Source organism: Ranitomeya variabilis, chromosome 2, assembly GCF_051348905.1.
Source record: "Ranitomeya variabilis isolate aRanVar5 chromosome 2, aRanVar5.hap1, whole genome shotgun sequence".
Lineage (NCBI taxonomy): Eukaryota > Metazoa > Chordata > Amphibia > Anura > Dendrobatidae > Ranitomeya > Ranitomeya variabilis.
The window spans coordinates 1,076,071,377-1,076,095,266 of record NC_135233.1 but is presented as its reverse complement, the minus strand read 5'-3'; the positions used below and the strand labels follow the sequence as shown (position 1 = coordinate 1,076,095,266).

Genomic DNA, 23,890 nt, shown 5'->3' with positions numbered 1-23,890 from the left:
CCCTATAGGCCGAAAGCCTGAATATTGAAGATCAGCTATATTCAGTGGAGGAGAATACCAAGGAGCGGCAGACACCGTTAGTAGGCCCCAACCAAACAAGTAGCCAAAATGCAGTTTAAAATTCCCTATAGGCCGAAAGCCTGAAGATTGAAGCTCAGCTATATTCAGTGGAGGAGAACACCAAGGAGCAGCAGACATCGTTACTAGGGCCCAACCAAACAAGTAGCCCAAATGCAGTTTAAAATTCCCTATAGGCCGAAAGCCTGAAGATTGAAGCTCAGCTATATTCAGTGGAGGAAAACACTAAGGAGCAGCAGACATCGTTACTAGGGCCCAACCAAACAAGTAGCCCAAATGCAGTTTAAAATTCCCTATAGGCCAAAAGCCTGTAGTTTGAAGCTCAGGCAAGTAAACCTGGAGAACACCTTGGAGCAGCAGACACCGTTAGTAGGCCCCAACCAAACTAGTGGGCCTAATGCCGTGTTATATTAACAACTACTTGATGAGAGCCTGAAGATTGAAGCTCAGGCAAGTAAACCTGGAGAACACCTTGGAGCGGCAGACACCGTTAGTAGGCCCCAACCAAACTAGTAGGCCTAATGCCGTGTTACATTAACAACTAGTTAATGAGGGCCTGAAGATTGAAGCTCAGGAAAGTTAACCTGGAGAACACCTTGGAGCGGCAGACACCATTAGTAGGCCCCAACCAAACTAGTATGGCCAACTGCAGTGTTACATTAACAACTACTTAATGAGAGCCTGAAGATTGAAGCTCAGGAAAGTAAACCTGGAGAACACCTTGGAGCGGCAGACACCGTTAGTAGGCCCCAACCAAACTTGTAGGCCAACTGCAGTGTTACATTAACAACTACTTAATGAGAGCCTGAAGATTGAAGCTCAGGCAAGTAAACCTGGAGAACACCTTGGAGCGGCAGACACCATTAGTAGGCCCCAACCAAACTAGTGGGCCTAATGCCGTGTTATATTAACAACTACTTAATGAGAGCCTGAAGATTGAAGCTCAGGCAAGTAAACCTGGAGAACACCTTGGAGCGGCAGACACCGTTTGTAGAACCCAACCAAACTTGTAGCCCCAATGCAGTTTTCAAATTCTGATAGGCTGAAAACCTGACAATTGCAGCTCAGCTTTTTTAAGAGGAGGACAGCTGTATTGAGTGGCGCAGACAGACACTGGTAGTAGGCCTTACACCACAAAGTTGGCTCGATGCAGGTTTAAAAAAGGTTACAGGGGTACACGGGCAGCATTGGTGTGGTCAGCGGAGGACTATTGGAAGGAGGGACCGCAGACAGACTTAGTAGGCCTAAAATAAAAAAATTGGCTCAATGCAGGTTTAATTATGTTGCAGGGCTGCACAGGCAGCATTGGTGTGGTCAGTGGAGGACAATTGGCAGGAGGGACCGCAGACAGACTTACTAGGTCTTAAATTTAAAAAATAGGCTCAATGAAGGTTTAATTAGGTTGCAGGGGTGCACAGGCAGCATTGGTGTGGTCAGCGGAGGACTATTGGAAGGGGAGCCCGCTGACAGACTTAGTAGGCCTAAAATAACAAAATTTAGGCTCAATGCAGGTTTAATTATGTTGCAGGGGTGCACAGGCAGCATTGGTGTGGTCAGCGGAGGACTATTGGAAGGAGGGCCCGCTGACAGACTTAGTAGGCCTAAAACAACAAAAATTAGGCTCAATGCAGGTTTAATTATGTTGCAGGGGTGCACAGGCAGCATTGGTGTGGTTGGCGGAGGACAATTGGAAGGAGGGACCGCAGACAGACTAAGTAGGCCTAAAATAAAAAAAATAGGCTCAATGGAGGTTTAATTATGTTGCAGGGCTGCACAGGCAGCATTGGTGTGGTCAGCGGAGGACAATTGGCAGGAGGGACCGCAGACAGACTTACTAGGCCTTAAATTTAAAAACTTGGCTCGATGCAGGTTTTATTAGGTTACAGGGGTACACAGGCAACATTGCTGTGGTCAGCGGAGGACAATTGGAAGGAGTGACCGCAGACAGACTTTCTAGGCCTAAAATAACAAAAAATAGGCTCAATGCAGGTTTAATTAGGTTGCAGGGGTGCACAGGCAGCATTGATGTGGTCAGCGGAGGACTATTGGAAGGAGAGCCCGCTGACAGACTTAGTAGGCCTAAAATAACAAAAATTAGGCTAAATGCAGGTTTAATTATGTTGCAGGGGTGCACAGGCAGCATTGGTGTGGTTAGCAGAGGACAATTGGAAGGAGGGACCGCAGACAGACTTAGTAGGCCTAAAATAAAAAAATTAGGCTCAATGCAGGTTTAATTATGTTGCAGGGCTGCACAGGCAGCATTGGTGTGGTTAGCGGAGGACAGTTGGAAGGAGGGACTGCAGACAGACTTAGTAGGCCTAAAATAACAAAAATTAGGCTCAATGCAGGTTTAATTATGTTGCAGGGGTGCACAGGCAGCATTGGTGTGGTCAGCGGAGGACAATTGGAAGGAGTGTTTGACAAAGTTAGTACTCCAAAATAATAAATACATGTTAATGTCTCGCCAAAAAAAAAATAAAATAAACAAACAGGTGGCATACCTAGGTACAGGGGTGGGCTCCTCTGCTGACTTGCAGGCATAGGTATTTGGCGCAAAGTATTAACTGGTGTAAATGTAGGACAGGGCCCCTGAATATTTTTACTACCGTGTTTCCCCGATAGTAAGACACCCCCGATACTAAGACGTAGTGGGGGTTTTAGCGGGGTCGGATAATGTAAGACGCACCCCGAAAGTAAGACATAGTGAACTGTACGTTGAAAAAATATAAGCCATAGTACCGGTACCTTTTGCTGCATTACCGTATTTTTCTGCTGCCCGGAATCAGAGCTGGGAAACCATGTGGTCCCAATGATTAAGTGCAGTGAATATTCATTAGCAAATGAATGCTGCACTTAAGCAGGGACACACATGGCTTCCTAAGCTGCTGATTCCTGCAACTGCTGGGAAGGATTGTGTGTCCAGGGGAGGAGTAGGCAGCAGCAGGGGCCAGGAGATCGCTGCATACCTGCCTGCCATGCTTGGACGCCGAGTGTTGTGCACACACAGGACCTGTGATTATGTAAGAAGTGGGTGGGCTGGAGCGTCACATGGCAGCTCAGAGCCCTCCCTCTTCTTGACATCATCACAGGTCCTTCAGGCTCCCCACTAGAATCTGCAGCTTCCTCATAACCTGTGCTGTGGAAAGGCAACAAGAGGGAGGTCCAGGGGCCGCCGGAAAGGTGAGTATATCCATATTTTTTATTTTAATTCTTTATTTTTTACATGAATATGGATCCCACGGCCTGAAGGAGAGTTTCCTCTCCTTCAGACCCTGGGAACTATCCAGGATACCTTCCGATACTTGTTTCCCATTGACTTGCATTGGTATCGGGTATCGGTATCGGCGATATCCGATACTTTTTGGATATCAGCCGATACCATCCGATACCGATACCTTTGAGTATCGGAAGGTATCGCTCAACACTATTTACGGCGCAATTGCAATATACGGCGCAATTTTCCAATATAAGACATACCCCGAAAGTAAGACATAGTGGGACTTTTGAGTGGTAAAAGTATGTAGGACACTGTCTTACTTTCGGGGAAACACGGTAGCATCATACATGTCAACAAATTGTTATTGGAAGTGACATTGAAGGATTTAACCGCAGAGACTAAACAGTGGTGGAGCAGTGAGAGATAATTTTGCAAGTGGTAGAGCACTGTTTGAGCTGGGGGGAACACTCTCTCCTAGGCAGCGGTACTGGCCCAGGGCCCCTCATGTTACAACGGTGTGTCTGACGTTAGGTGCGCACCATCACCGCCAGAGACAATTCATTGTACTATGAGGGACCCTGTGCCATCGCCCAAAAGTGGGCACATCCACCTCTTCAGACAACCGGCACTCTCACGGGTGCTTGCGCCAAGTGGTGACTGACCACGGCCCCGTGGAGGGAGTCGGCCCATTTAGGGAGGTTTAAAAATGTGGTATGCTGGACATACAGCAGCTGCAAATTGAGAAATTGGAACAGTCAGTAAGACCAGTCCAAAAGCAAGACCTTTTTACAGGAAAGCTAGGTGTCAGCAGGGAAAGGTGGGGCAAAATAATTTGAAATCCACGATTGGTTCATTTTAATGAAGGTTAGATTATCAACATTTTGGGTAGCCAGACGAGTCCTTTTTTCGGTCAGTATTGAACCAGCAGCACTGAATACTCTTTCTGATAGCACACTAGCTGCTGGGCAAGCAAGCTCCTGCAGTGCATATTCTGCCAATTCAGGCCAGGTTTCTTTTTTGGATGCCCAGTATTCAAATGGGAATGACGTGTGAGGGAGAACATAGATAAGGGAGGAAAAATAGTTAGTAACCATACTGGACAAATGTTGTCTCCTGTCACTTTGAATTGATGCTGCAGTACCTGTCGTGTCTGCGGTCATTGCGAAATCACTCCACAACCTGGTCATAAAACCCCTCTGTCCAACGCCACTTCTGATTCGTGCTCCTCTAACACCTCTGCCATGTTGCCCCCTGCAGCTCGTAAGAGAACCATCACTGCCACTGTGTGCTGGGAATGCCTGAACCAAGCGGTCTACAAGAGTTGCTTGTTTGGTAGCCAATATTTGCTCAAGGTTCTCATGTGGCATGATATTTTGCAATTTCCCTTTATAGCGTGGATCCAGGAGGCAGGCCAACCAGTAATCGTCATCGGTCATCATTTTGATAATGCGGGAGTCCCTTTTTAGGATACGCAAGGCATAATTCGCCATGTGGGCCAATGTTCCAGGTGTCAATTCACTGCTTGTGCTGGGTTGAGTAGCACTTTCTGGCAAATCAACATCACTTGTCTCCCTCAAAAACCCTGTACCTGACCTTGCAAAGCCACCAGTTTGTATTGGCCCCTGAGAAGCTTCCTCCTCCCATAGATATTTAGCCCCATCATCCTCCTCGTCCTCCTCCTCTACGTCCGCCACCTCGTCCAGGAGACTTCCCTGAGCAGACAATGGCTGACTGTCATCAAGGCTTCCCTCGTCCTCGGCTGCAGACGCCTGCTCCTTTATGTGCATCAAACTTTGCATCAGCAGACGCATTAGTGGAATGCTCATGCTTATGATGGCGTCGTCTGCACTAACCAGGCGTGTGCATTCCTCAAAACACTGAAGGACTTCACACAGGTCTTGTAGCTTCGACCACTGCACACCTGACAACTCCATGTCTGCCATCCAACTGCCTGCCCGTGTATGTGTATCCTCCCACAAATACATAACAGCACGCCTCTGTTCGCACAGTCTCTGAAGCATGTGCAGTGTGGAGTTCCACCTTGTTGCAACGTCGATTATTAGGCGGTGCTGGGGAAGCTTCAAAGATCTTTGATGGTTCTGCATACGGTTGGATTGTACGGGTGAACGGCGGATGTGAGAGCAAAGTCTGCGCACCTTCAGGAGCAGGTTGGGTAACCCCGGATAACTTTTCCGGAAGCACTGCACCACCAAGTTCAAGGTGTGAGCCAGGCAAGGAATGTGTTTCAGTTGTGAAAGGGCTATGGCAGCCATAAAATTCCTTCCGTTATCACTGACTACCTTGCCTGCCTCAAGATGTGCAGTGCCCAGCCATGACTGAGTTTCTTGCTGCAAGAACGCGGACAGAACTTCCGTGGTGTGTCTGTTGTAGTCCAAACATTTCATTTCCAACACAGCCTGCTGACGCTTGCCACTAGCTGTTCCATAATGGGACACCTCAGGTGCAACAGTGGCAGCTGCGGATGGAGAGGTCATGCGAATGCGGTCTGTGGACGAGCTCTTGCTTCTGCTGGAGGACGAGGAGGAAGGGTGGTGAACGCCTACAGCCAACTGTTTCCTACACCGTGGGCTAGGCAGAACTGTCCCAATCTGGCTGTCCCCTGTGGACCCTGCATCCAGCACATTAACCCAGTGTGCCGTGATGGACACGTAACATCCCTGGCCGGGCCTACTGGTCCATGCATCTGTTGTGAGGTGCACCTTTCTACTGACTGTTTCAGTGCATGGACAATGTGGTCTTTGACATGCTGGTGGAGGGCTGGGATGGCTTTTCTCGCAAAGAAGTGTCGACTCATTAGGTCGTAGCGTGGTACAGCGTAGGCCATCAGGGCTTTGAAAGCTTCACTTTCAACCAACCGGTAGGGCATCATCTCTAATGAGATTAGACTAGCAATGTAGGTGTTCAAACCCTGTGTACGCGGATGAGAGGCTGAGTACTTCCTTTTCCTAACGAGAGTCTCTTGTAGGGTGAGCTGGACTGGAGAGCTGCATATGGTGGAACTAGCGGGGGTGGTGGTGGACATGGCAGACTGAAAGAGGGTTGGTGATGGTATTCTTGCTGTTGGCCTAGATACAGTGTTTCCTCCCAAGAACCTGTAGATTCCCTGACTGCTTTGGCCTTGCGACGATACCTCCACATTTGCTGCAGGTGGTGTCGTAAACGGTGGGCTTACAGTGAGGGAAGGAATGTAGCGTTGCTGACTAGCTTCATTGTGAGGGAGTGCAACAACGTTACGGGACGTTTGGTAGTTAGTCCAGGCTTGCAAGTGCATGGCGGTTAAATGTCTACACATGCAAGTTGTATTTACATTTTTGGCATTCTGACCTCTGCTAAAGGTCCTTGAGCATTTCTTACAGATCACTTTGCGCTGATCATTCGGATCTTGGTTAAAAAGTTGCCAGACTGCACTCTTCCTACTATCGGATACCTTTTCAGGCATTGCACACTGTGCTACTTTAACTGGATGGCCACGCTGTCCTACAACTGTTTTTTTGTTTTGACACAAGTTTTTGGCCAGATACGGGCCTGCCAGATGAAAGCTGTTGCGATGTTGATGCCTGCTGTGGCTCCTCCTCCTCCGCTTCAGAGCTACTGCCAGCGGCACTCTGTTCCCCCAATGGCTGTCAATCGGGGTCAACAACTGGGTCATCTATCACCTCCTCTTCTATGTCCTGTGCACCTTCCTCTGTGTCACCATGTAAGCCGGTGCTATAGCGTTCGGGACGGGGCACCATAGTCTCATTTGGGTCATATTCTGGCTCGGTACACTGCGAGGGCAATGTTGTGATCTGAGTCAATGGAACAGCATAATAATCTAGCTGTGGCTGTGCATCTGTGCACTCCATGTCCAATTCATCTTGTAATGGGCATGGCCTGTTAACAATTTCCCTTTCTAACCCAGGTACGGTATGTGTAAAGAGCTCCATGGAGTAACCTGTTGTGTCGCCTGACGCATCCTTCATTGTTGTTTTGGGGGAAGGACACAAGGAATCAACTTGTTCCTTACCGGGAGCATCCACCGACGACTGGCTACATTTCAATTTTGAACTATCCGAAGAGGAGGCGAAAGAGCTAGAGGCAGAGTCAGCAAGGAAAGCCAAAACTTTTTCCTGCTGCTCCGGCTTTAACAGCGGTTTTCCTCCTCCCAGAAAAGGGAGCGTTCGAGGCCTTGTGTAGCCAGACGATGACGCTGGCTCAACAACTCTAGACTTAGGGGCTATACTGCTTTTCCCACGACCACCTGATGCTCCACGACCACCACCACTACCATCATTACCAGCTGGATATGCCCGCCCACGACCACGACCTCTTCCACCAGACTTCCTCATTCTTGGAAAAATGTAACCAAACTAAAAACCATTATATGGTCCTGTAAAACCAGTTAGAAGGTGTACGTAAACTTGTTGTGAATTTAAATCTCCCTTTTTTATGGGTGGGAGAATGCAGGAAAAAAATCAGGCCCACTGTATTACACTACACAGTTTGATTGGCAGAAAGAAGCTGGCAGATATGCCACTAATTGGACTGACGCAGATGCTCACACTGGCAATATAAATCTCCCTTTTTTATATGGGAGACTAGTGAATAAATCAGGCCCACTGTATTACAGTATAGTTTCTGTGGCTGAAAATGACTGACAGATACCACAGACAGGACTGGCGCAGATGCACAGATTAGGCAATATTAATCTCCATTTTTAGGTGTGGGACAGTGCAGAAAAATACAGGCCCACTGTTTTACACTACACAGTTTCAGGGGCTGAAAGTGGCTTGAAGACATATTTAAAAAAAAAAAGGGACTGTACTACAATTACTATCTCCCTACAATAATCTCTGAAAAGTATGGCAGGCAGCAATAAAAAGGACTGCTGCACACAAAAGTGTGGACAAACAAACAAGATAGCTGTGCAGAAAGGAAGGAGCAGCAGGATTTGTGCTTTGAAAAAAGCAGTTGGTTTGTACAGCGGTGTACAAACAGCAATGCAGCTATCAGGGAGCCTTCTAGGGAAGCCCAATAAGCTACAGAGCTGATGAAGAAAAATCTAGCCTCCACTGTCCCTGCAAAGAAAAGGTGGTGTTGGACAGTGGAAATCGCTACAGCACAAGCAGTTTGGGGGTTAATTTACACTGCCTAATGCTATCCCTGCTTCTTACGAAGCGGCAGCAACCTCTCCCTATGCTCAGCTCGGCAGCAGTAAGATGGCGGTCGGCGGGAATGCCCCTTTATAGCCCCTGTGACGCCGCAGAAAGCAAGCCAATCACTGTAATGCCCTTCTCTAAGATGGTGGGGACCGAGACCTATGTCATCACGCTGCCCACACTCTGCGTCCACCTTCATTGGCTGAGAAATGGCGCTGAACGCGTCATATGAAACGGGACTTTGGTGCGAAGATCGCGTACCGCATGGCAGATCCCACGCTGGGATCGGAAACCCGACTTTGCCAAAAGTCGGCGACTTATGAAAATGACCGATCCGTTTCGCTCAACCCTACTCTCAACATTACCACATTATGTCAAACAAAAATATTGAACCAGATAACACAGATATCAAATCATGTCACTGAGTGGCATGATTTGCCTGTTTAGGCACATCTGGGGCTCACCAAATGCAACATGACAATCGCTAATTATTCCAGCATATTTTACATTCAAAAAGTCAAATGGTGCTCCTTTCCTTTCTTCCAAGCCCTGTCGTGCGCCCAAACAGTAGATTTCCCCCACATGTGGGGTATCGGCATGCTCAGAAGAAATTGCACAACAAAATGTATAGTCCATTTTCTCCTGTTACCCTTGCAAAAGTTAAAAATATTAGGTCTAAAGGAAAGAAATGTAAATGTTTATTTTTTCCTTCCACATTCCAAAAATCCTGTGAAGCACCTGAAGGGTAAATAAATTTCTTGAGTGTGGTTTTTAGTACCTTGAGGGGTGCAATTTTTAGAATGGTGTCAATTTTGGGTATTTTCACTCATATAAGCCCCTCAAAGTCACTTCCAATGTGAGGTGGTCCCTAAAAAATGGTTTTGCAAATTTTGTTGTAATAATGAGAAATCGCTGGTCAACTTTTAACCCTTATAACTTTCTAACAAAAAAAATGTTTCCAAAATTGTGCTGATGTAAAGTATACATGTGAGAAATGTTATTTATGAACTATTTTGAGAGCTACAGCTATGATTTAAGGGCATGAAAATTAAAATTTAGTAAATTGCTAAATTTCAGAATTTTCGCCAAATTTACATTTTTTTTTTTTTACAAATAAATGCAAGTCATATCAAAGAAATATTACCACTACCATAAAGTACAATATATCACAAGAAAAAAATCTCAGAATCACTGGGGTCCGTTGAAGCTTCCAGAGTTATGACCTCATAAAGTAACAGTAGTCAGAATTGTAAAATTTTGCCTGGTCAGGAAGGTGAAAACAGGCTTCGGGGTTAAGGGGTTAAATTCTTTGTTTCCATTAACAGCTAAATAACTGTCACCACATAAGTGGTTGCAACCATGGATACCTAAGCTAAAGGTTAAGTGACATAGTTAATCAAGGGAACTATTCTACATTTCTAATTGTTGATATTTACTAATATTATTATTACACTTACTGCATGTTGGGATATAATCTTGTAGATAATAATAATAATATTAATAATAATAATATTAAATTTTATTTATATAGCGCAAATATATTCTGCAGCACTTTACATTGTAGAGGGGACTTGTACAGAAAATAGACATTACAGCATAACAATAAACACAGATCAAAACAGATACCAAGAGGAATGAGGGCCCTGCTCGCAAGCTTACAATCTATGAGGAAAAAGGGGAGACACGAGAGGTGGATGGTAACAATTGCTTTCGTTGTTCGGGCTAGCCATAGTGTAAGGATCAGGTGTTCATTAGTGTTGAGCATTCCGATACCGCAAGTATCAGGTATCGGGCGATACTTGCGGTATCGGAATTCCGATACCGAGATCCGATACTTTTGTGGTATCGGGAATCGGAATCGGAAGTTTCCAGTGTATGGTTCCCAGGGTCTGAAGGAGAGGAAACTCTCCTTCAGGCCCTGGGATCCATATGAATGTGTAAAATAAAGAATTAAAATAAAAAATATTGATATACTCACCTGTCCGGAGGCCCCTGGACATCACCGCTGGTAACCGGCAGCCTTCTTTGTTTAAAATGAGCGCGTTCAGCACCTTCCATGACATCACGGCTTCTGATTGGTCGCGTGCCGCTCATGTGACCGCCACGCGACCAATCACAAGCCGCGACGTCATCCCTCAGGTCCTAAATTCCCTTCTAGGAATTTAGGACCTGAGGGATGACGTCACGGCTTGTGATTGGTCGCGTGAGCGGTCACATGGGCGGCCGCGACCAATCACAAGCCGTGACGTCATCTAAGGCCCTGAACGCGCTCATTCTTAAGAAGGAAGGCTGCCGGAAAGAAGCAGGGCGCGTCCGAGGGTGAGTATATACCTAATAGGAATATACTCACCTTCGGCTTCTTTCCGGCAGCCTTCCTTCCTAAGAGTGAGCGCGTTCAGGGCCTTAGATGACGTCACGGCTTGTGATTGGTCGTGGCCGCCCATGTGACCGCCACGCGACCAATCACAAGCCGTGACGTAATTCTCAGGTCCTAAATTCCTAGAATTAGGAATTTAGGACCTGAGAATTACGTCACGGCTTGTGATTAGTCGCGTGGCGGTCACATGGGCGGCCACGACCAATCAGAAGCCGTGACATGGAAGGCCCTGAACGCGCTCATTTTAAGCAAAGAAGGCTGCCGGTTACCAGCGGTAAGGTCCAGGCTGTGTCGGAGAGGTGAGTATATCAATATTTTTTATTTTAATTCTTTATTTTACACATTAGTATGGATCCCAGGGCCTGAAGGAGAGTTTCCTCTCCTTCAGACCCTGGGAACCATCAGGGATACCTTCCGATACTTGAGTCCCATTGACTTGTATTGGTATCGGGTATCGGTATCGGATCAGATCCGATACTTTGCCGGTATCGGCCGATACTTTCCGATACCGATACTTTCAAGTATCGGACGGTATCGCTCAACACTAGTGTTCATGTAAAGCTGCATGAATCAATTAGCCTAAATATGTAGCAGTACAGACACAGAGGGCTATTAAATGCATAAAGCGTATGAGAACATGATGCGAGGAACCTGATTATGATTTACATTTTTTGATTGGGCAACACAGGGTTAGTTAGGTTAATGTGTTGAGACGGTAGGCCAGTCTGAAAAAATGCATTTTTAGGACACGCTTAAAACTGTGAGAATTGGGGGTTAATCATATCAACCTGGGTAGTGCATGGGTAGAGTGGTAGGCTGAGACCAGGGAGGTCATGTAGGGTGGTGCTGAGCCATAGAGCGCTTTGTGGATGAGGGTAATAAGTTTGTACTGGATTCTGGAGTGGATGGGTAACCAGTGTAATGACTGGCACAGGGTAGAGTGTTGTGATCCTAATGGCAGAGGATCTCAGGGTCTTCAGCAAAGTCTGCAAACATAAAAACTAGCTCTTAGGGAGGTGGTAACTGAGCTGACCACATACCTGATCCTAGCCCACAAATAATAGCAGCCGGGGAACGTGCCTACGTTGGTTCTAGACGTCTCGCGCCAGCTGGAGATCTAACTAACCCTTTCAGAGAAAATACAGACCTCACTTGCCTCCAGAGAAAAATACCCCAAAGTAGATACAGGCCCCCAACAAATAATAACGGTGAGGTAAGAGGAAAGGACAAACGTAAGTATGAACTAGATTCAGCAAAGAGAGGCCCACTAAATAATAGCAGAAATATAGAAAGCGGACTTATGTGGTCAGCGAAAAACCCTACCAAAATATCCACGCTGAATATCCAAGAACCCCCGTACCGACTAACGGTATGGGGGGAGAATATCAGCCCCCTAAGAGCTTCCAGCAAAATCAGGAATCACATTATGAACAAGCTGGACAAAAACAGAATAATACAAATAAACAAAAAAACAAGAAAGCAGGACTTAGCTTTTGTTGCAAAAATCAGGACCAGTAGACAAGAGCAACCAGACAAGGACTGATTACATGGATGCCAGGCAATGGACTAAGACTCCAGGAGGTTTAAACAGAAACACCCAGAGTCTTAACGAAGCAGGTGACTACCAACCTGGGGAAAGAGTATCCAAGAGCCATACCGCGAGTGACCACAAGAGGGAGCCCAAAAGTATAGTTCATAACAGTACCCCCCCTTTAAGGAGGGGTCACCGAACCCTCACTACGACCACCAGGGCGATCAGGATGGGCAGCGTGAAAGGCACGAACCAAATCGGCCGCATGAACATCAGAGGCGACCACCCAGGAATTATCCTCCTGACCATAGCCCTTCCATTTGACCAGATACTGAAGCCTCCGTCTAGAGAGACGAGAATCTAAGATCTTCTCCACCACATACTCCAACTCGCCCTCAACCTAGACCGGAGCAGGAGGGTCAACAGCAGAAACCACAGGCACAATGTACCACCGCAACAAAGACCTATGGAACACATTGTGAATGGCAAACGACACAGGAAGATCCAAACGAAAAGACACCGGATTAAGGACCTCCAAAATTCTATAAGGACCAATAAAGCGAGGCTTAAACTTAGGAGAGGAAACCTTCAGAGGGACAAACCGAGAAGATAACCAAACCAAATCCCCAACACGAAGTCGGGGACCCACACCGCGGCGGCGGTTGGCAAAACGCTGAGCCTTCTCCTGTGACAACTTCAAATTGTCCACCACATGATTCCAAGTCCGCTGCAACCTATCAACCACAGAATCCACCCCAGGACAGTCAGAAGGCTCAACATGACCCGAGGAGAAACGAGGATGAAAACCAGAGTTGCAGAAAAATGGCGAAACCAAAGTAGCGGAACTAGCCCGATTATTGAGGGCAAACTCAGCCAATGGCAAGAAGGTCACCCAATCATCCTGATCCGCAGAAACAAAACATCTCAAATAAGCCTCCAGCGTCTGATTAGTTCGCTCCGTCTGGCCATTAGTCTGAGGATGAAAGGCAGACGAGAACGACAGATCAATGCCCATCTTAGCACAAAAAGATCGCCAGAATCTGGACACAAACTGGGATCCTCTGTCAGACACGATATTCTCAGGAATGCCGTGCAAACGAACCACATTCTGAAAAAACAAAGAAACCAGATCGGAAGAGGAAGGCAACTTAGGCAAGGGCACCAAATGGACCATCTTGGAAAAACGATCACACACCACCCAGATGACAGACATTCCTTGAGACACCGGAAGATCTGAAATGAAATCCATGGAAATGTGTGTCCAAGGCCTCTTCGGGACGGGCAAGGGCAAAAGCAACCCGCTGGCACGAGAACAGCAAGGCTTAGCCCGAGCACAAGTCCCACAGGACTGCACAAAAGCACGCACATCCCGTGACAAGGAAGGCCACCAAAAGGACCTAGCCATCAAATCTCTGGTACCAAAAATCCCAACACTGAGGAATGAACCTCGGAAATAACTCTGCTGGTCCATTTATCAGGAACAAACAGTCTATCAGGTGGGCAAGAGTCAGGTCTACCAGCCTGAAATCTCTGCAACACACGTCGCAAATCAGGAGAAATGGCCGACAAAATCACTCCCTCTTTAAGAATACCAGCCGGCGCTGAGACTCCAGGAGAATCAGGCACAAAGCTCCTAGAGAGAGCATCAGCCTTCACATTTTTCGAACCAGGCAGGTATGAGACCACAAAGTCAAAACGGGAGAAAAACAATGACCAACGAGCCTGTCTAGGATTCAGGTGTTTAGCAGACTCGAGATACATCAGGTTTTTGTGATCAGTCAAGACCACCACACGATGCTTAGCTCCCCCGAGCCAATGACGCCACTCCTCAAATGCCCACTTCATGGCCAACAACTCCCGATTACCAACATCATAGTTCCGCTCAGCCGGCGAAAACTTCCTGGAAAAGAAAGCACATGGTTTCATCATAGAGCAACCAGAGCCTCTCTGCGACAAAACAGCTCCTGCACCAATCTCAGAAGCATCCACTTCAACCTGAAAGGGAAGTGAGACATCAGGCTGGCACAAAACAGGCGCCGAAGTAAACCGGCGCTTCAGCTCCCGGAAGGCCTCAATGGCTGCAGGAGCCCAATTAGCGACATCAGAACCTTTCTTGGTCATATCCGTCAGAGGTTTAACAACGCTAGAAAAGTTAGCAATAAAACGACGGTAGAAATTAGCAAAACCCAAAAACTTCTGAAGACTCTTAACAGACGTGGGTTGAGTCCAATCATGAATAGCTCGGACCTTGACTGGGTCCATCTCCACAGCAGAATGGGAAAAGATAAAACCCAAAAAGGAAACCTTCTGCACTCCAAAGAGACACTTTGAGCCCTTCACAAACAAAGCATTATCACACAAAACCTGAAACACCATCCTGACCTGCTTTACATGAGAATCCCAATCATCAGAAAAAACTAAAATGTTATCTAGATAAACAATCACAAATTTATCTAGATACTTCCGGAAGATGTCATGCATAAAGGATTGAAACACTGAAGGGGCATTAGAGAGCCCAAAAGGCATCACCAAGTACTCAAAATGACCTTCGGGCGTATTAAATGCAGTTTTCCATTCATCTCCCTGCCTAATGCGCACAAGGTTGTACGCACCACGAAGATCTATCTTGGTGAACCAAAAGGCACCCTTAATCAGAGCAAACAAGTCCGACAATAGTGGCAGAGGGTACTGAAATTTAACCGTGATTTTATTCAGAAGCCGATAGTCTATACAAGGTCTCAAAGATCCGTCTTTCTTGGCCACAAAAAAGAATCCCGCACCAAGAGGGGAAGAGGATGGACGAATATGTCCTTTCTCCAAAGACTCCTTTATAGAAGAACGCATCGCGGCATGCTCAGGTACCGACAGATTAAATAATCGTCCCTTAGGAAACTTGCTACCAGGAATCAAATCTATAGCGCAGTCACAGTCCCTATGAGGAGGAAGAGCACTGGACCTGGACTCACTGAACACATCCTGATAGTCAAGCAAAAACTCAGGAACTTCTGAAGGAGTGGAGGAAGCAATAGACACCGACGGGGAATCGCAATGAATTCCCTGACAACCCCAACTTGACACAGACATAGCCCTCCAATCCAGAACAGGATTATGAGCCTGTAACCATGGCAGACCCAAAACGACCAAATCATGCATTTTATGCAGAACAAGAAAACGAATCACCACCCGATGTTCAGGAGTCATGCACATGGTCACTTGTGTCCAATACTGCGGTTTATTCTCTGCCAATGGCGTAGCATCAATTCCTCTAAGAGGAATAGGATTTTCTAAAGGCTCCAGGACAAAACCACAGCGCCTGGCAAACGACAAGTCCATAAGACTCAGGGCAGCGCCTGAATCCACAAACGCCATAACAGGGTAGGAAGACAATGAGCAAATTAAAGTCACAGACAAAATAAATTTAGGCTGCAAGTTACCAACGGCGACAGGACTAACAAACTTTGTTAGGCGTTTAGAGCATGCTGATATAACATGTGTAGAATCACCACAGTAAAAACACAACCCATTCTGACGTCTATGATTTTGCCGTTCAGTTCTAGTCTGAATTCTATCACATTGCATTAAATCAGGCGTCTGTTCAGACAACACCGCCAAAGGTTTAGCGGATTTGCGCTCCCGCAAACGCCGATCAATCTGAATGGCCAGCGTCATAAAATCATTCAGACTTGTAGGAATGGGAAAGCCCACCATCACATTCTTAATGGTTTCAGAAAGGCCATTTCTGAAATTTGCGGCCAGAGCACACTCATTCCACTGAGTAAGCACGGACCATATCCGAAATTTTTGGCAATACACTTCGGCTTCATCCTGGCCCTGAGAAATAGCCAGCAAAGCCTTCTCTGCCTGAATTTCAAGATTGGGCTCCTCATAAAGCAATCCGAGCGCCAGAAAAAACGCATCAATATTCGCCAATGCCGGATCTCCTGGCGCCAATGAGAAAGCCCAATCCTGAGGGTCGCCCCGCAAGAAGGAGATAACAATTTTAACTTGCTGAGCTGAGTCTCCAGACGAACGAGGTCTCAAAGATAGAAACAATTTACAATTATTCCTAAAATTCCTAAATTTAAATCGATCTCCAGAGAACAGCTCAGGAATAGGAATCTTAGGCTCTGACATAGGACTGCCAATAACAAAATCCTGAATGCTCTGCACACGAGCAGCAAGCTGATCCACACCAGTAATCAGAGTTTGCACATTCATGTCTGCAGCAGAGTTTCAAGCCATTCAGAGGTAAAGGGGAAGGAAGAAAAAAAAAAAAACTCAGAACTTCTTTTTTTTTTCTTTTAATCCCACTTCTGCAATGCATTAACTATTCAGTGGCCTGGCATACTGTTGTGATCCTAATGGCAGAGGATCTCAGGGTCTTCAGCAAAGTCTGCAAACATAAAAACTAGCTCTTAGGGAGGTGGTAACTGAGCTGACCACATACCTGATCCTAGCCCACAAATAATAGCAGCCGGGGAACGTGCCTACGTTGGTTCTAGATGTCTCGCGCCAGCCGGAGATCTAACTAACCCTTTCAGAGAAAATACAGACCTCACTTGCCTCCAGAGAAATATACCCCAAAGTAGATACAGGCCCCCAACAAATAATAACGGTGAGGTAAGAGGAAAGGACAAACGTAAGTATGAACTAGATTCAGCAAAGAGAGGCCCACTAAATAATAGCAGAAATATAGAAAGCGGACTTATGTGGTCAGCGAAAAACCCTACTAAAATATCCACGCTGAATATCCAAGAACCCTCGTACCGACTAACAGTATGGGGGGAGAATATCAGCCCCTAAGAGCTTCCAGCAAAATCAGGAATCACATTATGAACAAGCTGGACAAAAACAGAATAATACAAATAAACAAAAAACAATAAAGCAGGACTTAGCTTATGTTGCAAAAATCAGGACCAGTAGACAAGAGCAACCAGACAAGGACTGATTACATGGATGCCAGGCAATGGACTAAGACTCCAGGAGGTTTAAATAGAAACACCCAGAGTCTTAACGAAGCAGGTGACTACCAACCTGGGGAAAGAGTATCCAAGAGCCATACCGCGAGTGACCACAAGAGGGAGCCCAAAAGTATAGTTCATAACAGTAGAGGCATCGGTGTAACGATTGGTGAGGAATATGATCCTGGCTGCAGCATTCAGGACAGATTGGAGAGGGGAGAGTTTGGTAAGAGGGAGGACGATTAGTAGAGAGTTACAATAGTCCAGACGAGAATGAATAAGAGAAACAGTATTTTTGCAGAGTCGAAAGTGAGAAAAGGTCGAATTCTAGAAATGTTTTTGAGATGTAGATAAAGATAACAAGAGTGAGCCAGTGATCGGATGTGGGAGTTGAATGAAAGTTTAGAATCAAGAATGACCCCAAGGCTGTGGGTATGTTGCTTGGGAGTAAAGGTGGAACCACACACAGAGATGGCAATGTCACGCAAAGGTAGAATAGTAGAGGGAGAAAACAAGAGTTCAGTTTTTGACAGGTTCAGTTTCAGATAGAGGGAGGACATGATGTTAGAGACAGCGGTAAGACAATCACTGGTGTTTTCTAAAAAGACAGGTGTGATATCAGGAGCAGAAGTGTATAATTGAGTGTAATCAGCAGAGAGATGGTGCTGGAACCCACATCTACTGATTGTTTTCCAATAGGGGCAGTATACAAAGAGACGAGGAGGACTGATCCTTGAGGAACCCCAACAGTAAGGGGAAGATGAGAGGCAGAGGAACCAGCAAAGGATACAGTGAAAGAGTGTACAGAGAGATAGGAAGGGAACCAGGAGAGAACGGTGTCCTTAAGGCCGATGGAGCGGAGCATAGTGGGGAGGAGCTAATGATCCACAGTGTCGAATGCTGCAGAGAGATCCAAGAGAATTAGCATGGAGCAGTGACCAATGGATTTAGCTGTTAGTAGATCATTAGAATCTTTAGTGAGGACTGTTTCAGTAGAGTGTAAAAAGCGGAAAGCAGATTGAAGAAGGTAGAGAAGAGTGTTAACTGAGAGATAGCGGAAAAGACAGGAGTGGACTAGGTGTTCGAGGAGTTTAGAGATGAAGAGAAGATTAGAGTCAGGTCTATAGTTAGTGACACAGTTTTGTTCGAGGGGTGGTTTTTTTTAAGTAATGGATGTATTATGGCATGCTTAAATGAGGAGAGAAAGATACCAGAAGAGAGTGAGAGGTTGAATATTTTTGTTAGGTGAGAGGTGACAGCAGGGGAAAGGGACTGGAGTAGATGTGACGGAATGGGGTAACTGGTGCAAGTGGTCGGGCGAGAAGATGCAAGGAGCCTGATTACTTCTTCTGTGACTGGTTCAAATCAGAGAGTGAGCAAGATGCAGTGGGCGAGGGAGGACAGTGCATGATATGAGGAGATTGGGAGATAATTTCCTGTCGGATATGGTCAATTTTTTCTTTGAGTGGTGGTGTCTGACTGCTCGATCCAGGTTTCAGTAAGAGCCAGGAGGTTAAGAGAATCAGAAAGGAAGATGTCATAAATGAAGGAGAGTTTATTACACATTGAGTGAGAATTCCAAAGGGCACAATTGAAAGAGACAGATGGCATGCATGGAATATTAATAAGGTTAAAGTGGTTTCTGATTGTAGCAGTTGGGAGGTTTGACTTGCTATAACATGGGGGCTGGGGTTGGGAGAGATGTCTCCTGCAACCAGGAGAAGGAGCATAGAAAGAGTGAGAAGATGGTTAAGTGATTTGTGAGAGCGTGGGGATACTCATACCGAACGTGTATAATAGCAAAATAAAAAAAAAATGTTTTACAGGTCTAACATATATTGAACTTCTACTTTATTTTATATCTTTCAGAATTTGCATTGTAACTCACAATACATACCATTTTTACCTTTTAGAAAAAGTGCAAAATGAAATTGAAAATGTTATTGGATCTGCTCAACCTCAAGTAGAAAATAGAAAAGAAATGCCATATACTGATGCTGTCATTCATGAAATTCAACGATTTGGGGACGTTGTACCTGGAAGCCTCCCACATGCCACAACTACGGACATCACATTCAGGGGTTATAATCTTCCAAAGGTTAGGATACTTCTTTTATACCTTAAGTCTGGACTTTGTGGGTGAGTTTCCCATTTAGTATTTTAATAAATACAGTCATATGAAAAAGTTTGGGCACCCCTATTAATCTTAAGCTTAATGTTTTATAAAAACTGTTTTTTTTGCAACAGCTATTTCAGTTTCATATATCTAATAACTGTTGGACACAGTAATGTTTCTGCCTTGAAATTAGGTTTATTGTACTAACAGAAAATGTGCAATCTGCATTGAAACAAAATTTCACAGGTGCATAAGTATGGGCACCCTTATCATTTTCTTGTTTTAAATACTCCTACCTACTTTTTACTGACTTACTAAAGCACTTTTTTTGGTTTTGTAACCTCATTGAGCTTTGAACTTCATAGCCAGGTGTATGCAATCATGAGAAAAGCTACTTAAAGTGGCCACTTGCAAGTTGTTCTCCTGTTTGAATCTCCTCTGAAGAGTGGCATCATGGGCTCCTCAAAACAACTGTCAAATGATTTGAAAACAAAGATTATTCAACATAGTTGTTCAGGGGAAGGATACAAAAAGCTGTCTCAGAGATTTAACCTGTCAATTTCCACTGTGAGGAACATAGTAAGGAAATGGAAGAACACAGGTACAGTTCTTGTTAAGGCTAGAAGTGGCAGGCCAAGAAAAACATCAGAAAGGCAGAGAAGAAGAATGGTGAGATCAGTCAAGGACAATCCTCAGACCACCTCCAGAGAGCTGCAGCATCAACTTGCTGCAGATGGTGTCACTGTGCATCGGTCAACTATACAACGCACTTTGCACAAGGAGAAGCTGTATGGGAGAGTGATGCAAAAGAAGCCGTTTCTGCAAGCACGCCACAAACAGAGTCGGCTGAGGTATGCAAACGCACATTTGGAGAAGCCAATTTCTTTTTGGAAGAAGGTCCTGTGGACTGATCAAACCAAGATTGAGTTGTTTGGTAATACAAAAAGGCGTTATGCATGGCGGCAAAAAAACACAGTGCGTTGTATAGTTGACCGATGCACAGTGACACCATCTGCAGCAAGTTGATGCTGCAGCTCTCTGGAGGTGGTCTGAGGATTGTCCTTGACTGATCTCACCATTCTTCTTCTCTGCCTTTCTGATGTTTTTCTTGGCCTGCCACTTCTAGCCTTAACAAGAACTGTACCTGTGTTCTTCCATTTCCTTACTATGTTCCTCACAGTGGAAATTGACAGGTTAAATCTCTGAGACAGCTTTTTGTATCCTTCCCCTGAACAACTATGTTGAATAATCTTTGTTTTCAGATCATTTAACAGTTGTTTTGAGGAGCCCATGATGCCACTCTTCAGAGGAGATTCAAACAGGAGAACAACTTGCAAGTGGCCACTTTAAGTAGCTTTTCTCATGATTGCATACACCTGGCTATGAAGTTCAAAGCTCAATGAGGTTACAAAACCAAAAAAAGTGCTTTAGTAAGTCAGTAAAAAGTAGGTAGGAGTATTTAAAACAAGAAAATGATAAGGGTGCCCATACTTATGCACCTGTCAAATTTTGTTTGAATGCAGATTGCACATTTTCTGTTAGTACAATAAACCTAATTTCAAGGCAGAAACATTACTGTGTCCAACAGTTATTAGATATATGAAACTGAAATAGCTGTTGCAAAAAAACAATTTTTATAAAACATTAAGCTTAAGATTAATAGGGGTGCCCAAACTTTTTCATATGACTGTATGCATATTTATAATATTTTAATTATATTGTTTATTTTTTATGGTAATTTATATTATCTTTTGCTTCCCCAGGGCACAACTGTCATTCCATTTCTTCACTCTGCTCTTAGAGATAAAGCTTATTTTGAGAAGCCAAAAGAGTTTTATCCTGGGCACTTTCTTGACTCGGAAGGAAAATTTAAGAAGAACGAAGCCTTCATTCCCTTCTCATTAGGTAAATCTTTTTCTTTGATTCCACTTTAATGGCATCATACATTTATGTAAGGTAAAGCGAACTGTGGAACCTGTACCACAAAATTTGCCTTGGTTTAAACATAATTTTGTTTGCTGATTCTGTACTGCATTTTTTATTTAAATCTTTGTTAGTCCTGTGATCACAGCAGCATCAGCGGTTTCAATCAATCAGTCTCTGAAGGACTGTATACATGAAAACCAAAAACAGGCATATATCTCTGTGCTATGCATTCTCCCAGAGACAAAATAAACACAAGAACCCCTGCAAGAAAGTGCTGATACACAGAGGACAAAGAAAATGGGCCACAATATATAACTTTGTTTTGAAGAAAAATGTAATAGCACTGATGAAAAGCACTATAATAATATAATATAAGAAATATGAAAATATACTGTATATGCATTATTGTTTTTGATATCTTGGGATAGGAACCCAGTCAAGTTGTAAAATGGATAGGCATCTAGGCCATAGAATAAATATGACGCAGAAAAAATATTTAGATGTACTGATAAAAAATAGAAGTCAACCTGATTCAATCCACCCTTAAACTGTAACATACAGAGAATGGTAGATAAAATATCTCTTACATACATAGAAATGAATAAGATGCAATAGCAGAGTAGATGTTTAGCCCACTCACCCGTACAAAGTCCTGCAAGATCCAGGGTCAGTCACCAAAAATGTTCCAGCAAGGCGGCCCCCATATAGGCAATGCATGAGATGTTCTGGGGGAAATAGAAGAAACATGGAGCTGCAAGTAGAGTGATCAGGGAGCCCAGGCTGGTGGTGTCCACAAATCCTGGTCCTTATGTTTTTTGGAAATCTGTTTCCTTCATTAGAAGAGACTGTTAACATACTGTGCATGTGTAAATTGAGTTCTCGTCTCCCAAAATCTAAGGAGCCAATATCTCAATCTGTGCGTGTGCCACCTCCTCCTTTTCCCAAAGTCTACTGCAGTGAAAATGATGAGAAACACAGGGACTCCGCAAACATTTTCTGGAACATCACCCCACTCAGCATCTCTGGCTTAATTATTGATTAGCCGGCTGCGGTGTCATGTGACATTACGATATGCCGGCTACTCAACAGCTGCAGATGCAGGAAGGAGCAAGTTTAATTGTCTCCTGTCCACTCACCACAAATTACCATGCTAATTAATTCTTATCACCTTTAACCAGGTACTCAAACTCCAACGTATCTGCTAAAATTAAAAGTTATAAAAAATCTTCCAAAATTTGATTAACTCTTTCGATTACCTTGTATACCATTTTGATTTATGGTTTTCTGAGAAAAAAAAAATAAAACAAATCTAGTTCTTCCTGCTCTATAATATGCGTGATCAATATAGCTGATCACTGGAAATGTGTTTTCTTTTTCTATTTTTTTTCTTAAACAGGTAAAAGAAGTTGTGCCGGAGAGAACTTGGCAAAAATAGAAATGTTCCTGTTCTTCACAACCCTGCTCCAGAACTTCACATTCAAGCCTCCATCAGGGGCAAAGCTGGACCTTTCACCTGCAGTGGGAATTATTAAATCTCCATTACCCTATGAAATCTGTGCAATCCCTCGCAGATAAGACATTGTGTGCATCTATAGCCAATTTATAGCTGCCCTTCAAGTTGAAGACTCTATCTATAAAATATTAGGGATAAAAATGGGCAAGTCTAAGAAAAATGCTTCGCTAATTGTTAACGTACGATGAAGGCTTACATGCTGATCCTCACTTCAGCCTTTGCCGTCTTTCATAAAAGGAAAATTCAGCTGCATAGTAGGCAGTCATGTCATGCTATGGGTGAGTGTGCAATTTAGGGTTAGCCTTATGAACAGTTAACTACAGCACTAGAGGGGAAATTCAGATTCGGCAGATTTGCGTGATTTTTGCAGATTTGCGTGATTTTTGTGAAATTTGATTCATGTCAAATGTATTTCACGCAAATCTAATTAGAAATTTTACTACAGAGATCTTGGCACACGACAAAGCTTAATAAATGCAAGGTTAAAAAAAAATAGCTTTTCCACCTTTTCAACTCCCTCTGGCACTAGTCGCTCTTCAGTGCCTCGGTTGTGGATTAGGCCTCATAGTATCATGATGTCTCAGGGTACTGAGAAGGCCTGATGTTGCATCAGGACATGCTTCATCACCTGATGCCGTGATGTTGTGAGGCTTAGTCAGCACCAGAGGCCGCCCGGTGGAGACACTGGAGCCAGAGTGAGCTGTACGGCTCGACAGTTGGAGGCTGCTGAGGTGAGCATTATCTATACACTTTATATTTTTTTTTTACTCATTCCATGCTTTAAAATTAATCGAACAAATTGTCATTTAGCATTTCTCCCATTGCAGCGAATAGAATCCCCAAATATTCTAAATTCAAATTTTGGGTAAAAATTCCAAGCGAATTTGATTTGCTTCAAATCGATCCCCTGATCTCTAATAAATAGTGACATACTAAATTGCTCCCACTGGAAGTAAATCTGGATGCCGAGAAGATGTTAGAAATGTTTAAAAAAATTGTTGCAATAAATTTA

General features: G+C 44.5%; 1 protein-coding gene across 2 annotated transcripts in view; it reads left to right on the top strand.

Annotated features, from left to right (window-relative positions):
* LOC143808695 (cytochrome P450 2C50-like) overlaps positions 1 to 23,890 on the top strand; it is a 136,539-nt gene extending 112,649 nt beyond the window's left edge. For both annotated transcript variants that reach the window (XM_077291616.1, XM_077291617.1), the window contains exons 8-10: positions 19,237 to 19,421; positions 21,203 to 21,344; positions 22,762 to 23,890. In XM_077291616.1, the coding sequence (XP_077147731.1) occupies positions 19,237 to 19,421; positions 21,203 to 21,344; positions 22,762 to 22,940 (506 nt within the window). In that variant the 3' untranslated portion in view covers positions 22,941 to 23,890. The remainder of the gene's footprint in view (positions 1 to 19,236; positions 19,422 to 21,202; positions 21,345 to 22,761) is intronic.